Source organism: Vigna unguiculata, chromosome 3 (genome assembly GCF_004118075.2).
Source record: "Vigna unguiculata cultivar IT97K-499-35 chromosome 3, ASM411807v1, whole genome shotgun sequence".
Taxonomy (NCBI): domain Eukaryota; kingdom Viridiplantae; phylum Streptophyta; class Magnoliopsida; order Fabales; family Fabaceae; genus Vigna; species Vigna unguiculata.
In genome coordinates, this window is record NC_040281.1 from 36,067,913 (window position 1) to 36,083,574 (window position 15,662).

General features: G+C 31.7%; 1 protein-coding gene across 1 annotated transcript; it reads left to right on the forward strand.

Moving 5' to 3' along the window:
- Positions 1 to 11,853, forward strand: LOC114177714 (paired amphipathic helix protein Sin3-like 4). Its single transcript, XM_028063190.1, has 26 exons — positions 1 to 204; positions 331 to 375; positions 477 to 559; positions 697 to 772; positions 1,351 to 1,503; positions 1,637 to 1,823; positions 1,908 to 2,006; positions 2,128 to 2,292; positions 2,372 to 2,699; positions 3,136 to 3,272; positions 4,041 to 4,116; positions 4,202 to 4,234; positions 4,369 to 4,622; positions 4,728 to 4,882; positions 5,034 to 5,161; positions 5,263 to 5,517; positions 6,651 to 7,319; positions 7,794 to 7,864; positions 8,999 to 9,631; positions 9,758 to 9,858; positions 9,950 to 10,088; positions 10,174 to 10,326; positions 10,463 to 10,626; positions 10,714 to 10,819; positions 10,992 to 11,173; positions 11,346 to 11,853. Exons 4-25 carry the CDS (start codon positions 699 to 701, stop codon positions 11,145 to 11,147), a joined length of 4,236 nt encoding a protein of 1,411 aa, XP_027918991.1. The 5' UTR covers positions 1 to 204; positions 331 to 375; positions 477 to 559; positions 697 to 698; the 3' UTR covers positions 11,148 to 11,173; positions 11,346 to 11,853.
- Positions 11,854 to 15,662: the final 3,809 nt, after the last annotated feature.

Genomic DNA, 15,662 nt, shown 5'->3' on the forward strand with positions numbered 1-15,662 from the left:
GTTATATCCCATTCTCATCCCATATAAATATACGTATATATCACATTGTGAACTCTCTCACCTTCACCCTTTGTATGTTATTCATTCTTTCTCCACATTCTGTTTCTTGACCCAGAAAAATAAAGGGAAAATTTTTTCTTTTTCAATTTTTTCGAAGTGAGAAACTCAGCTGCTGAAGGTTTGTGTTCTCGCTTATCGTCTGAGGTTGTGATTCTTCCCTCTCTCTGTTACTGGAAGATTCAATATTTTTTTTTTAATTTTCAATTTTTTTTTCTTTACGTTTTTCTTATCTATCTATCATTTTGTGTGCGCCGTGTGTTTGTTGAAAAGCCTGTCGCGGAGGACTCTGCAGTTCGTGCACTTCAGAATCACTCTGTAAATTTTTGTTTGAACCCTCTCTCTGTGCTGCAAATTATCGCCACGTTTGCTTTTCATTGAAGTAATGCAAATTTTGCTTTCTTGTTTTTCTTTGAAAGGATTGGGCTCTGCGGGGGTGATCTGTGTGCAATTCGGGGCTGGAAATCTTGCTTGTGTTTCGTGCCTTTGTGAATTCCCTACGGTTAGATCTGCTTCATGCAGTTTCCTTTTGTTCGAATGTGAAAGTTGGGTTTCTACGATTTTCAATATGTGTGAGTTTGAAAGCATATTGTTTTACGTTTTTTCTCTGATGATTTTATTTATTATTGTTATTCATAGGAATGAAGAGGTCAAGGGATGATGCTTACATGAGTCCACAACATAAACGGCCTATGGTGTCTTCTAGAGGAGAACCGTAAGTTCAATTTATTTTCCTTTGTCTTCAATTTCTTGTTTGAATTTCCATTTTTTGCTTTGATGAAACAGTTGTATCTTCACTTTTATTGCACTACTATCGTTATTTGCTATTTGTCACCTGCTCTGCAAGGTTAGTGTCGGGTGAAGGTTCAATTGTTTGTCTGTTATTTTTCTTTTCTTTTTAGGTTTGACTTGGTGAATCAGTCTTAATTGAAAGATTATTCTATAATGTCTCGAGTTATCTGCATTATTTATCAAGCTAATTTTTGTGTATTGAAACTTATACGGGTTAGATTCTCTTTAGTTTTCTACATTGTGAATAAAATATCACACAGGCTTTAACAAGATATAGAGAATTAAAAAAAATAATAGGAGAAAATTCTTGTAAAACCAAAGCAGCTTCTCTAGTAAGTGCAATTTATAATATCTGATTGCATTTGAGATTCAATCGTGTCATAGTAGGTCGTCTACCCTTCTGTCACATTCTACATTGAATGGTGTTATAATGTGCTATATACTCTTTCATCAACTTCTCCAATGGTCTCAAATAATTTTTTGAAATTTTATGTAATGAAGCTCGGGGCAACCACAGATGATGAGTGGTGGTGGTCAGAGACTAACCACAAATGATGCCTTGGCATATCTCAAGGCTGTAAAGGATATGTTTCAAGATAAGAGAGAAAAGTATGATGACTTTCTGGAAGTCATGAAGGATTTCAAGGCTCAAAGGTTTGATCATGTTGTACTACATTCTCCCAACTCCAAAATTTGTCATTTGCTTTGTTTGTTATATTTTCTTGGGAGTGAGGATCTAGTATCTGCGAGCTGAAATTGGTTTGTTTCTCTTTTCTTAATTTTGTAGAATTGATACAACTGGTGTCATAGCAAGAGTGAAGGATCTGTTTAAAGGGCACAAAGATCTCATTTTAGGATTTAACACCTTCTTGCCAAAGGGATATGAAATTACACTTCCATTGGAGGATGAACAACCTCCCCAAAAGAAGCCTGTTGAATTTGCAGAAGCCATAAGTTTTGTGGGCAAGATTAAGGTAAAAACATTGTGAATCTGATTGAATCTGATTATATGGATAGCTTAACTATTGAATCTGATTGCTTGATTTCTTCTCATGCAGACTCGCTTTCAAAGCAATGACAGTGTTTATAAGTCATTTCTAGACATATTAAATATGTATAGAAAGGAAACTAAGTCTATCACTGAGGTTTACGAGGAGGTCTGTGCTGTCTATTGTCTATGCCTATTATTTTATCAAGTTGCACTTTGGAAAATTTGTTTTTTGTTTTGTTTCTCTCCCCTTTAGACACTCATTTTAATCATATATTGGATTTCTCCAGGTTGCTGCACTTTTCCAGGACCATGCAGATCTTCTTGAGGAGTTTACGCATTTTCTTCCTGATACTTCAGGAACAGCCTTTAATCACTATGCTTCTACTCGAAATCCTCTGCTTCGTGATAGGAGCTCTGCGATGCCAACAGTGAGGCAAATGCATGTTGAAAAGGTTTATCTCTTTGAAAGCCTTTGTCCATGTGACTTTATAGTTGGTCATAAAGTTGACATATAACTTATATTTGTGCCAGAGAGAGAGGAACATTGCTTCACAAGGTGATCGTGACTTCAGTGCTGACCATCCTGATCCAGAACTTGACAGAGGTTTGATCAAGGCTGATAAGGATCAGAGGAGGCGTGGGGAGAAGGAAAAAGAAAGTAGAGAAGAGAAAGACAGGAGACAGCGGGAAAGGGATGACAGAGATTATGATCACGATGGTAGTAGGGAAAATTTATCTCACAAGCGGAAATCTGCTTGTAGGGCTGAAGATTCTGGCGCTGAACCGATGCATGATACTGATGAAAATTTTGGCATGCACCCTGTCTCATATGCATGTGAGGATAAAAGTTCTTTGAAAAGTGCGTAAGTCAATGCTTTTTATTTTAAATTTAGAAATGTTCTTACCTTCTCAAACATATTTTATGAACTTTAATGAAGGTTGTATCAATGGAAAAATACTAAAATGTGATATAAAAAATAAGAAAATGAATAACACCTGAAAAGTAAATATCTAATAAAAAAATGCCTTTATTTACTGCCATTTATAATGATATAATGTAGAAAAATATGATGTCGTTGTTGATTGGATTATCTACGATTCAGATATGCTATGTATTTTAAATTTAATATCAAGTCTTTTAGGCTATGTAAATTGTAATATCTTTTTCATGTTTTACTTATAAGAAGAAAAATCCTTTGTCCAATGTTACTGTTCAATTATTTGTTCTGTAGTATTTTATTCCTTTATTTTCCTTTTACAATTCATTTTATTAGTTAAAACTTTGTCATTCTCAGGTATGTATAGTCCAGTGATTGGTTACCTTGACAAAGTGAAGGAGAAATTACCAAATCCCGAGGATTACCAGGAATTTTTGAAGTGCCTAAACATCTACTGCAAGGAAATAATTGCCCGTCATGAATTGCAATCATTGGTATGGCTTGTACACTGCTTCTAATAGTTTCTTTTCTAATTTTACCAAATTCAGTACTGTTGAATTTAATTTGGTTGGCATTGAACATTGACCTTTAATAAATAATTTGACGGTGAACTATGGTAATGGTAATGAAAAATTGGTTATAGGCGAATGGAAAGAATCCTACAAAGTCTTTTTTTTTAGTTGGACACCTAATCAAAAGCGTTTGATACTCTTAAAGAAGTGTTGGGAGGTGTCGGTACACAACACTACAAGAGAGGTGTCCATGTTTCATATTTCTTAAACAACCATTGATCTTTACATAGACTTAATTGTGATTCTTTTCTAAACAAAGAAGAACTATGCTTTTTACTTTCTGCTATTGTGTATCTTTGTCATATGTCTGCTTGGAATATATTCAGACAATTTGGGGGCAACTCCATACCCATCATCAAAGAGGATTAATTTTCATTGTCACAGATTACTTTAGGTTTATAATTTGCTACTTAACTGCATTTTCCATTGACAAAACATATTATTCATCTGTTTTAGAAAGATATTTCCAAATACACTCAAGCTCCAAAATCCTCCATGTTGAGAATCTGTAAAGAGTAAATTTGTATAAGAATTGTTAAATAATAGTGAAGTAACTTATCTTTTATTGATGATAGTTTAGGTCACTCAATTCACTTTAGTATCATTATTAGCTTGATGTGACTGTCTTTTATGTTTTTATAGGGCTTTTATTTTGTATAATTGCTAACTTCTAGTGTCTTATTCTTCTAGGTGAGCAATTTGCTGGGAAAACATGCAGACCTTATGGATGGATTTGATGAATTTTTGTCTCAATGTGAAAAGAATGGTAATGTTCAACTTCAAATTAAATTTTCAATTTCTACCAAATCTACATTTTCGTCTTACTCTTTCTAATCAAGACTTTCATGCAGAAGGATTCCTAGCTGGTCTTCTAAAAAAAGTAAGTAACATGTTTTCTATTTTTCTGATATCTAGTGATAGGCCGGCCCCCCTTTTATTTTTTATACTGCATGAGCCCACATGAACATTTTTAGTTCTTGTTATGGCCTAAAAAATCTGACTGCTATTTGTTCATCAGAATCCTTTTGGCATGAAGGACATGGACCTAAACCAATGAAGCTAGAGGACAGGGATCGTGATAGGGATGATGGGATGAAAGAAAGGGATCGTAGAGAAAGGGACAAATCCAATGCAATTGCTAACAAGGATGTTTCTGCTCCTAAGATGTTTCAATATGGCAGCAAAGATAAGTATTCAGGAAAGCCTATAAGTGAGCTGGATCTTTCCAACTGTGAACAATGCACCCCTAGTTATCGCCTTCTACCCAAAAATGTATAGTTGCTTTACTCTCTTTCTTTGTATCATGTTCTAACTCTTAATGAAATCTCTAGTTTTCCGATTGTATTTATATATGTACTATTTTGTGCTCAATTACAGTACCTAATACCGCCAGCCAGCCAGAGAACAGAACTTGGTGCAGAGGTGTTGAATGATTACTGGGTTTCTGTTACTTCGGGTAGTGAGGACTATTCCTTTAAACATATGCGCAAAAATCAGTATGAGGAGAGTTTGTTTAGATGTGAAGATGACAGGTTTGAGCTTACCGTCAGTTTATATTTTATTAGTTATGATCTTATTTCTACTTTTTGGTTAGTTTTGACGTCAGTAGAATGTTCAGAGATTGATTTCTATAGGTTATCTTTGGCTTGTACTGGCTGATATTATTTGAACTTATGCTGGCAGGTTTGAACTTGACATGTTGTTAGAGTCTGTAAATGTGGCAACTAAGCGTGTTGAAGAACTCTTAGAAAAGATTAATGCTAATATAATTAAAGGAGACAGTCCAATTCGTATTGAGGAGCACTTGACAGGTTATTTGCTTTCCGTTTGATCAAATTTGTCGAAGTACATATATATTGTACAACTTGATGTTTTCCATGTTCTAATATAACTTTTTGTTGTTTTCCTTTAGCTCTAAATCTTAGATGCATAGAAAGACTATATGGTGATCACGGGCTTGATGTAATGGATGTGCTAAAGAAGAATGCATCTTTAGCTTTGCCAGTCATATTAACCCGCTTGAAGCAGAAACAGGATGAGTGGGCAAGGTGTCGTGCTGATTTTAATAAAGTTTGGGCTGAAATATATGCAAAGAACTACCACAAATCACTTGATCATCGTAGTTTTTACTTTAAGCAGCAGGATACTAAGAGCTTGAGCGCTAAAGGTAAAAGATTACATCTATGTAGCATGGATACTGACACAAACACGGGACACAAAATGACACATGAACACTTCAACACTTATAGTCTCCAAAATGTGGGACACGAGGACACATATATGTATATTAGATCATTATGAATTAATTAAATTAACAACCAATATTTATATGTTCAAAATCATCTATAGACAAACTTAGTCCAATATAATAATCTAAATATATTGTCACCTAATTCAAAAATAAATGTAATCCATGTATCTACATCCCAAAAGTGAAAAGAGGATATAATTCATTGAAGACATTTCATCCCCTTGTTGATCATCATCATTGAAAAAGACATTTTAGTTGAGATTCATTTAAAGATAGATTAATAACTCTAAAAAAAATTCCACATTATATAAAGATTAAATAAAAACATTTTCAGTAATACATATGTAATTTAAATATTTGTGATCATTCAGGATTTTTTCCTTATTTCTATAATCATAATAGAAACTTAGAGAATAAGCCTATATGTTTATGGGTTTTTAGAAAATCATTGTATTTTTTTTTTGTTAACATTGTGTTGGAACCATGTCAAAATTATGTTAGAGACAAAAAGAAATGTCTTTTGAATTTGACATTTCACTGATACATGTCGTGCGAGTGTTGTACGCATGTCGGTGTTTGATACGTGTCAAATAAAGGGACACAACATTTGAGAGGCATGCCCGAGCTTCATAGGATTACATTGCCCAACAAGAACGTGGAATTTGAGTTTCTTTTTTCAATGTTCAAATAAATTATTTCTTATGGCTTCAAAAAGGTTAACCATGTGATGTCTTCATTCAATTTTCTTCCACGTGTTTGTCTACCCCTTTTCTTGCCTTGTGCCTTTGTCTGAAAGCAATTTTATGAGATAATATGTGCCAGGACATGCATTTGCTTTGATTGTATAAATTATGTTTGCTCAAAAATAATTGGCTTATTTTTGTTCAAGCGCAGTGGAACTTCAACTGTGAAATATGTATAAGTGGCTTATTTTTGTTCAAGTGCAGTGAAACTTCAACTGTGAAATATGTAGTGGTTATGTTACAAGAGTTTTTTATTCTTATGAGGTCTAACTCTTAACTCCTTGCTTTCGGATGTACATTTTGCAGTCTTACTGGCTGAAATCAAAGAAATTAGTGAGAAGAAAAGAAAAGAAGATGATGTTCTTCTTGCAATTGCTGCTGGAAACAGACAGCCAATTATTCCTCACTTGGAATTTGTGTATCCTGATCCAGAGATCCATGAAGATCTGTATCAACTCATAAAATATTCTTGTGGAGAAATGTGTACAACTGAACAGTTGGATAAAGCTATGAAGATTTGGACAACATTTTTAGAACCTGTGTTTGGAGTCCCGTCTCGATCTCAAGGTCCAGAGGATGTTGTCAAGGATAGGAACAATTCTGCCAAAAGTGGCACTGAAGTTGTTGCTGGTGATGGTAGTCCTGTAATCAATCCTAAGAATTTAAACATAAATAGAAATGGGGATGAAAACTTTCCATTTGAGCAATCTCATTCCTGCAAACAATGGCAACCAAGTGGACATGCTAAGGTTAAAAAGGATAATCATCTTGATTCGGACAGCTTTGCACAAAAGACTGGAGCCTTAGGGAGTAATACGCAGCAGGGTAAAATGAATATAGATGCATCTATTCCTGATGAAGTATCAAGAGCCAATAAGCAAGATCATTCCACTGAACGGTTGGTGAATGCTGATGTCTCACTATCCTCGGCTGTGGAGCAAAATAATAGAAGTACAAATGTGGATAAGGCAACAGGTTGACAACTTGATTCAAGAATGATCACTCTACTTGATTCTTGTCGTACTGTTTATCTTAATACCGGTTACATCTTCATATAATAATAATAATAATAATAATAATAATAATAATAATAATAATAATAATAATTTTATAAGAGTTTCATTAACAAATAAAGTATCCTATGGAAACATGTCAAGAAACCAGCAGCAGAATCTACTAAATGAATAACACAAAATTTCTGTTTGTGCATTCTTAGTTATTGGAAAGGCTTTAGAGGACTAATTACTCTTTGAATTTTGTTGATATTGACATGTGTGTTTGAAGGCTGTGACTTCTGAATATTACTTTATTATGGGTGTTTTTAATTTTGTACAATATTTAGCTAAGTAGTCTTGGCCCTTTTATATCAGTGATATTTATCTCAAATTCATGATCCTTGTTGATTATTGATGATGAATCGAACTCTGAGATACCTCTTCTTTCTGCAAGGACTTGCTGCTACTCCATTAAGACCTGCTAATATATCTTCAGTAGGAGGAGTTGGTTTAGCTTCATTAGAGGTATGTCTTAACTTCCCGTTCAGCTTATTTAAGTCCATTTTCAATTCAAAATGGATATGGAAATTATTCTTCTGAAGAGGATTAATTTTGATTCACTTTTAATGTAGACTTTTGCTCAAGTAACAAACCAGTTAAATGAAGTGAAATACCTTAAATATTCAGTGTTGTCACAGTTTCTAGTTTACTGATGGCATTCTCTTTATTATGTCTTTACTTCTAATTTCAAGTAAGAAAATAAAATCAGTGCAAATAAACATTTCTTGTTTGTATTTGGAAGTACATGTGATGTCTTTATATGGATGAAATGGCTTTGTTTCTCCTTTTATTTGGCACCCGTCTGATTGACATTTTGCCTTGCACTTAACTAGCAATTAAAGTTACTTAGCTTATTGAGCTGGAGCCTCTCTTTTATTGCATACTGGTTTGTTCTATGACTTTTTATCTTTTTGCATTACTGAAGATGATTTTCTTAAAAGCAAGGTGGCCCAAATATTCTTGTAGCATTTGGATGCTTTGTGATTTGATTAGTGTAAATTATCTTTCCTCTATGAATTTTTATTTTTAATTTTTTTAGACTTAAATGTTAAGCTATAGATTGTTGACTTTCTGAAAAGGAGTATCAAGAACACCATTTCCTTTCTACTTGAGTTCTTGGGCCTCAGTAGTCACCATACGGATGAAGGTCTCAATAACTCATAATAGCCTGAGTTGCATCTCAATTTTTTTTTCTTTTAATTTGATTTCATATCATGACACCAAGACAGAGATTTGTGAACATGCAACTGAAGATTAGGTTACGGATGATGGTGTCAGTAACTCATAATAGCCTCAGTTGCATCTCATTTTTTTTTCTTTTAATTTGATTTCATATCATGACGCCAAGACAGAGATTGTGTCTACATGCAACTGAAGATTGGGTGTTAATGTGCTGATGTCATTTTAAGACCCATAACTGTTGGAACTTAAGCCTAAAGGAAAATTAGTCTGTGGTCAATGTTCTTCAATTCTTCCTTCATTGCTTGTCTTCTCAGACTCGTTTTTGTTAAACAATCTGCATTCTGCATATTGTATTGGAATGTACAGTGCAAACTAGTGGGAATAATATCCTTATTTTCTATTTTTGTGCTGACTTAGGGTGCTGATTCTGCACGACCAGTTACATCAACAAATGGGGCCATCATTGAGGACTCTAAAGTTCACAGACATCGGGAAGAATCAGTGGGACACTTCAGATGTGAAAGAGAAGAGGGTGAGTTATCACCTAATGGAGACTTTGAAGAGGATAACTTTGCAGTTTATGGACATACCAGTTCGGATGCAGTTCATAAAGGAAAGGATAGTAACATTTCCCGACCATACCAAAACAGACATGGGGAAGTAGTTCGTGGTGAAGCAGGAGGAGAAAATGATGCTGATGATGAAGGAGAAGAAAGTCCCCATAGATCATTGGAGGATAGTGAAAATGCTTCAGAAAATGGAGATATTTCTGGCACAGAGTCTGCTGATGGTGAGGAGTGTTCTCGAGAACGTGAGGAGGATGGGGGTCATGATCATGATGACAAGGCTGAGAGTGAAGGTGAGGCGGAAGGAATGGCTGATGCCAATGATGTTGAAGGGGATTGTGCCTCATTGCCATATTCAGAACGCTTTCTTGTCAATGTAAAGCCTCTGGCAAAATATGTTCCTCCGACATTGCATGAGAAAGAAAGGATTGGTCGAGTCTTTTATGGAAATGATTCCTTTTATGTGCTATTTAGACTTCATCAGGTACTAATGTTTTTGTTTTCTTTAGCATTTGTATATATTTAAGGTTATGGTCGCAGATTAACCAGTGGTTTCACTCATACCTTATTTTATATTTCTTATCCTGCATTTACTTGCTACTTCTGGAAGACATTGTATGAGAGGATACGCTCTGCAAAGGTTAACTCATCGTCTTCTGAAAGGAAGTGGAGGGCTTCAAATGATACAGACTCTACTGATCAATATGGCAGGTAGGTAAATATACAATAATGTTACACCATTATTATTAGTTTGAAGATTTAATTATGTATGCGAAGAATGATGGTGACTTTTTTTCTACAGGTTTTTAAACGCCCTTTACAATTTACTGGATGGTTCTTCTGATAGTACAAAATTTGAGGATGACTGTCGAGCTATTATTGGAACTCAATCATATGTCTTATTCACATTGGATAAGTTGATATATAAACTTGTTAAACAGGTACGTGTAAAAACCTACTTTCTCTCCCTTTACCATGCCATTCCCTGCTCTTTATAATCCTGAAAAATATTCCCTTTTCTTTCAGCTTCAAGCTGTTGCCGCTGATGAGATGGATAGCAAGCTGCTTCAACTATATGCATACGAAAAATCAAGAAAACCTGGGAGATTTGTTGATTTAGTTTGTCATGAAAATGCTCGTGTTCTTCTTCATGATGAGAACATATATCGTATTGAATGTGTAGGTTTCTATATCAACTCGGTTCAGCTTCTTTATGTTATGTTTTTTTGTATGTATTGCATTGAACTTTGTAGTGAAATTTTCGTCAGAGTTTTTGTATGTTCTATATCTTAGTTTTATTTCATATCCATTGCAGTCACCTTCACCTACCCAATTGTCTATTCAACTGATGGACTATGGATTTGATAAACCCGAAGTGACTACTGTGTCAATGGACCCTAATTTTTCGGCCTATCTGCACAATGACTTCCTATCTGTTGTCCCAGACAAAAAGGAGAAGTCTGGAATTTACTTGAAGAGGTATTTGATGAATAAGAATTGTGGGCTCCGTAGCATGCCAATGCTCAGATAACATTTGTATTTATTTTGGTGTCTTTACTTTTGCAGGAATAAGCGCAAGAATGGCAGTGGTGATGAATTTTCAAGCCAGACCATGGATGGACTACAAATTGTCAATGGACTGGAGTGTAAGATAGCTTGCAATTCGTCTAAGGTATTCCATAATTTACATTTGCAAGTTTTATAGATACTACATTTCTTGCCTGAATCCTTCTAAATACTTTTTTGTTTTTGCTCATCTTGTTAATACCATCCATTTGATATGTCCATACTGTGATTCTGAATTTCCATTATTTGTTTTTTCCTGGGAACATGCTGCATCTTAGGTTTCATACGTTTTAGACACTGAAGACCTTTTATATCAAACAAGAAGAAAAAAAAGGAGGTCCTTGCATCAGAGCAGTTCATGCCTTGAACAATCAAACTCCTCAAAAATTTCTTCAAGCAGAGAACAACGAGTCTGCAAATTATTTTCAAATTGACGATGATTCATTTTGAACCCAAGATGGTATGTTATATTCCTTTTATTACTGAATTTTGGATTTGCACGCTAAGTAATTTTGGATTGAGTTTCATTTCTATAAATAGCAAACTGTAAACGGGATATTTATATTTCATCTAAATGTCTCTATGCTTCTGTAAGAAAGTTATGTATTAATTTCTGTTTCGTTGTCAATCAGTGTTTTTGGTCATGCATCAATGGCAGGCAGAGGTGCCAGATGGAAATTGGATGTTATTTCAGAAATTCATCTTTCTTGCATTTTCTGCAACTTTCAACCAAATAAGGCAATACAGAAAGGAGACGAGGTACGAAGATTGTAGTATACTCTGACATGGTGAATGATGATGAGTTTGAATCATGTAAATAGAGAACTAAAGGATATTTTCTTTCCATTCATCCATATTTTTCCATCGTAATAAGTTTTATATTCTCTTTAGGTGACAACTAATTTTTTGAGGTTATTTCATTTTGTGAAATATTAATTAGGTGGCTGCAATTGGCCCACACATTTTATTGCGTAGTGCATGAACCAGGTTCACCTGTTAGATACTGATGTTTGCTTCCCCCTTGACCTCTTCTTTCTCATTCTCTTATAATAATTTAACATGTAATGGAATCTTGGGGGAATCATGTCAGCTCATGTATAATCTATATCATAACACTTTTCATTCGCCATTTGGAATTAATTTGTTACTTGTTATATCATTAATATACAGTTTTCTTTAAAGAAGATTGTTTTAGAAACCGTTGAATGATGTTTAGTCATACAAAGTCAGTGAGGGATGTTCATTTTATATTCATATGTTACCATCCAACTTATGCACTTAGCTTTATTGAAGGTTATATGGATGCATCAAAATAGTTATTACGACTCCTAAAAAAGAAATCTGCATTTCCTTTTTTAAAAAATTTGTAATGATTATATTTCAAAATATACTAAATTATAACACATTTTTTTTATTTATGGTATGATTTTTCGATTCATAGTATACATGTATTTGAATTCATGGTGGTGAGATGTATGTTTATTATTAAAAGTAACTGGTAGGAGTAATGTCATAATATCATATCATTTGTGAGTAATTTTATTTTCTCTATAGAAGTCAGTTTATTTACATAATTATTTAAAAAAGAAAAAAAAGTTTTACATAATTGTGCAAAATATTTTATAATCAAATATATCTAAAGTCAACTCGTGAAATAACTATAGTTTTACATAAAGAAATTTGTGTCTCAGAAAAATTATCAATATATTAATTTATATTATCTCTAACAATATAAGCACAAATTAAGATTAGAACTTCTACAAGTTACACCATTAATATTTTCTGTAACCCATCCAACATTTGGAGACGCCAAAGAATTTATATATGAGAAATACTTTTTCTCAATCTGGTAGAATATCCAAAGAAAAGATTTTAGAATTAGAATACTTCAAATAAAAATTACTCATCTTTTCATGAAAATTTATAAAATATAATTATTTTTAAATACATAGACCTAGATACGTTCCTTTGTATGCTGTCAAGTATAACGTCCTTTGTATGCTGTCAAGTATAACGTTATGTATTAGCAGTACAGAATTTACTGTCATTTGATCACAAACAGTTATGCATCATGTCATAAATTTGTGAAAGGTTGAAACTATCGTCAAGAATATTTAAAAATTAATAAATAGTAGTTTATACCCATTTGTCAAATAAATTATTGTACTTTATTTATTAAATACATGTCAATGCAAACAATTTTGATCAAATATCTAATAAATTTAAATAATTAATATTATAATATAACACACACATATGTGTTGTTATACCGGGTACTTCTTCCACTAGGGATCAATTTGCATAGGATATTGGGTCATTAATTATTAATTGAATTGATAAGACAAACTAAATTAATGACTTAACGTATGTGTTCAGAAGTAAGATAAATATTTATTTATTATATATGAAAGATATATCTTGATACCATCATAATTATTATATATATATATATTATTGATAAAGTGATAACAAAGGACAACTTAATAGATATGGTACACTAGATAATATTTTTTTTTAGTTATGCACAACAAGTGAAGAAAGTGTCAAATATTTGTTTTTTCTTGTTAAGTAGTTTAAAGTGTGTAGGAAATGAACATAACTTTCTTAGAGTGATTAGTACCAATATTCAATTTAATGTTTAAAATTGTAATTTAAGTTTGAAGTTTTTTTTTTGAGTTAATCTAGGATATCTACTTAAAGTCATTATAATAAACATTTCTCAATTTAATTCAGGACACCACAACACAATAGAGAAGTGAATTAATGTTGATTGAGGCTGGAATGAAGATATCATTAACATGTTACGGCAGAACAATCAATATAAAGTTGCATCACAAATATCTGCATTGAGAGGGACTATAGATGTGAAGATGTAGAAACTTAACCTTTATGATATCTTCTTGTATTTTTTTTGTAAATGATTTTGTAATGATATTTTTTGTGTTTTCTTTAAATGATCTTATAAAAAGGTTAAATTATCCCAAATGTTTTATTATAAATATTTTTTTTCTAAGGTTAAAATACTTCATTCGTCCATGTTTTTATTGAAAAATCTCAAATAAGTCCTAAGATTTTTTTTTAGTCTCAATTAGGTCCATATTTTTGAAAATGTGTAACAATTAGGCCTATTCCGTTAATATAGAGTTAACGGTGTTAAAGATATGCCACGTGTCAGCTTCTCATTTTCTTAATTTTTTTATTTTTTTTTATTTTTTTTTTAATTTTTTTAATTTTTTTTTTAATTTTTTAATTTTTTTTTGAAAATTATTCATGCCACGTGTCATATCAATATTGTGTCACGTGTCAAGTCAGTAAGGTGACACGTGTCAAGTCATTGTTTGAATCTCAATTTGGTCCATATATTTGTTATTTTAATTATATTTCAGTCCACTTTTTTTTTTAATTTTCAATTTCATCATTTCCAAATTGAGATCAAATTTAAATTTTATATAAATTTTATAATGATATTTTTATTAAACATTTTAATAATATTAAGTTTATTTTATATTTTGTTTTAAAATTTTAAAATATTTATTTTAACTTGTTACAAAATTGTTTTAAATAATTTATATACAAATGTTAGAGTTGGTTTAAAATTAACAATTTTATAAATTTAAATATAAAATTTTAAAACAATTTTGTAAAAAGTTAAAATATATATTTAAAAAATTTAAAAGAAATGGACTGAAATGTAATAAAAATAACAAATATATGGACCAACTTGAGATTCAGACAATGATTTGACACGTGTCACCTTACTGACTTGACACGTGGCACAATACTGACGTGACACGTGGCATGAATAATTTTCAAAAAAAAAATTCAAAAAATTTAAAAAAATTTAAAAAAAAATTCAAAAAATTCAAAAAAAATTCAAAAAAATGTGGAGCTGACACGTGGCACATCTTTAATACCGTTAACTCTGTACTAACGGAATGGGCCTAATTGTTTATGGACCTAATTGAGACTAAAAAAAATCTTAGGACCTATTTGAGATTTTTCAACAAAAACATGAACCAAAGGAGTATTTTAACTTTTTTCTAATAAACTATTAAATTAAATGATTGCAGAGTAAATGTAGGAAAAAAGTACTGACATGAATAAATCACCACTCTATTATATCTAAATCCGACCATGGTTAAAAATATAAAGTTTGACTTGATTTTTGACTTGTTATAATCTTTATTTAATATATATATATATATATATATATATATATATATATATATATATATATATATATATATATATAATTTTGGAAGATTGTTGTAGGTGACATTAGGGATGACAACGGGGCAGGTACGAGTTTCGCTATCCCATACTCATCCCCGTAAAAAAAATTCATTCTCATACCTAAACTCAACGGGTATCAAACTTTTGTCTCATCCTCATCTTCACCGGGTAACGGGTATAATCTCGTACCCATACCCATACCTATTTTCTTACTACTTCAATATTAATTTTAATTAATTTTTATAAAATAATAAAAAATTATGGTAAAGGAAACATAATATTATCAAATATTCAATATTAGAAGGATAGTTGTTTCTTCGATATCAAATACTTTAAAATAAATTATAATTGTTTACATTTTAGATTATAATACCAAATAAAATTTCATGAGAACCAAAACAATTATTAAATTTGCAAATATTAATGAAACATAGTTGATAAAATTTAAAAATATATTTTAAAAAATATCAAAGGAAAAAAATATTCAAATTAAAATATATTTTAAATGTTTGTTTACTTCAATCTTTTAAATTCTAATGAATCTCTTTTTTATACATTAATAAAAGTTATAATACATCATTTGATCAAAATGATACAAAAAACAAATAATAATCATAATAAAAGTTTAAAAAAAAATATAATTGTTTACATTTTAGATTATAATATCAAATAATATTTCATGAGAACCAACACATTTATTAAATTTACAAACATTA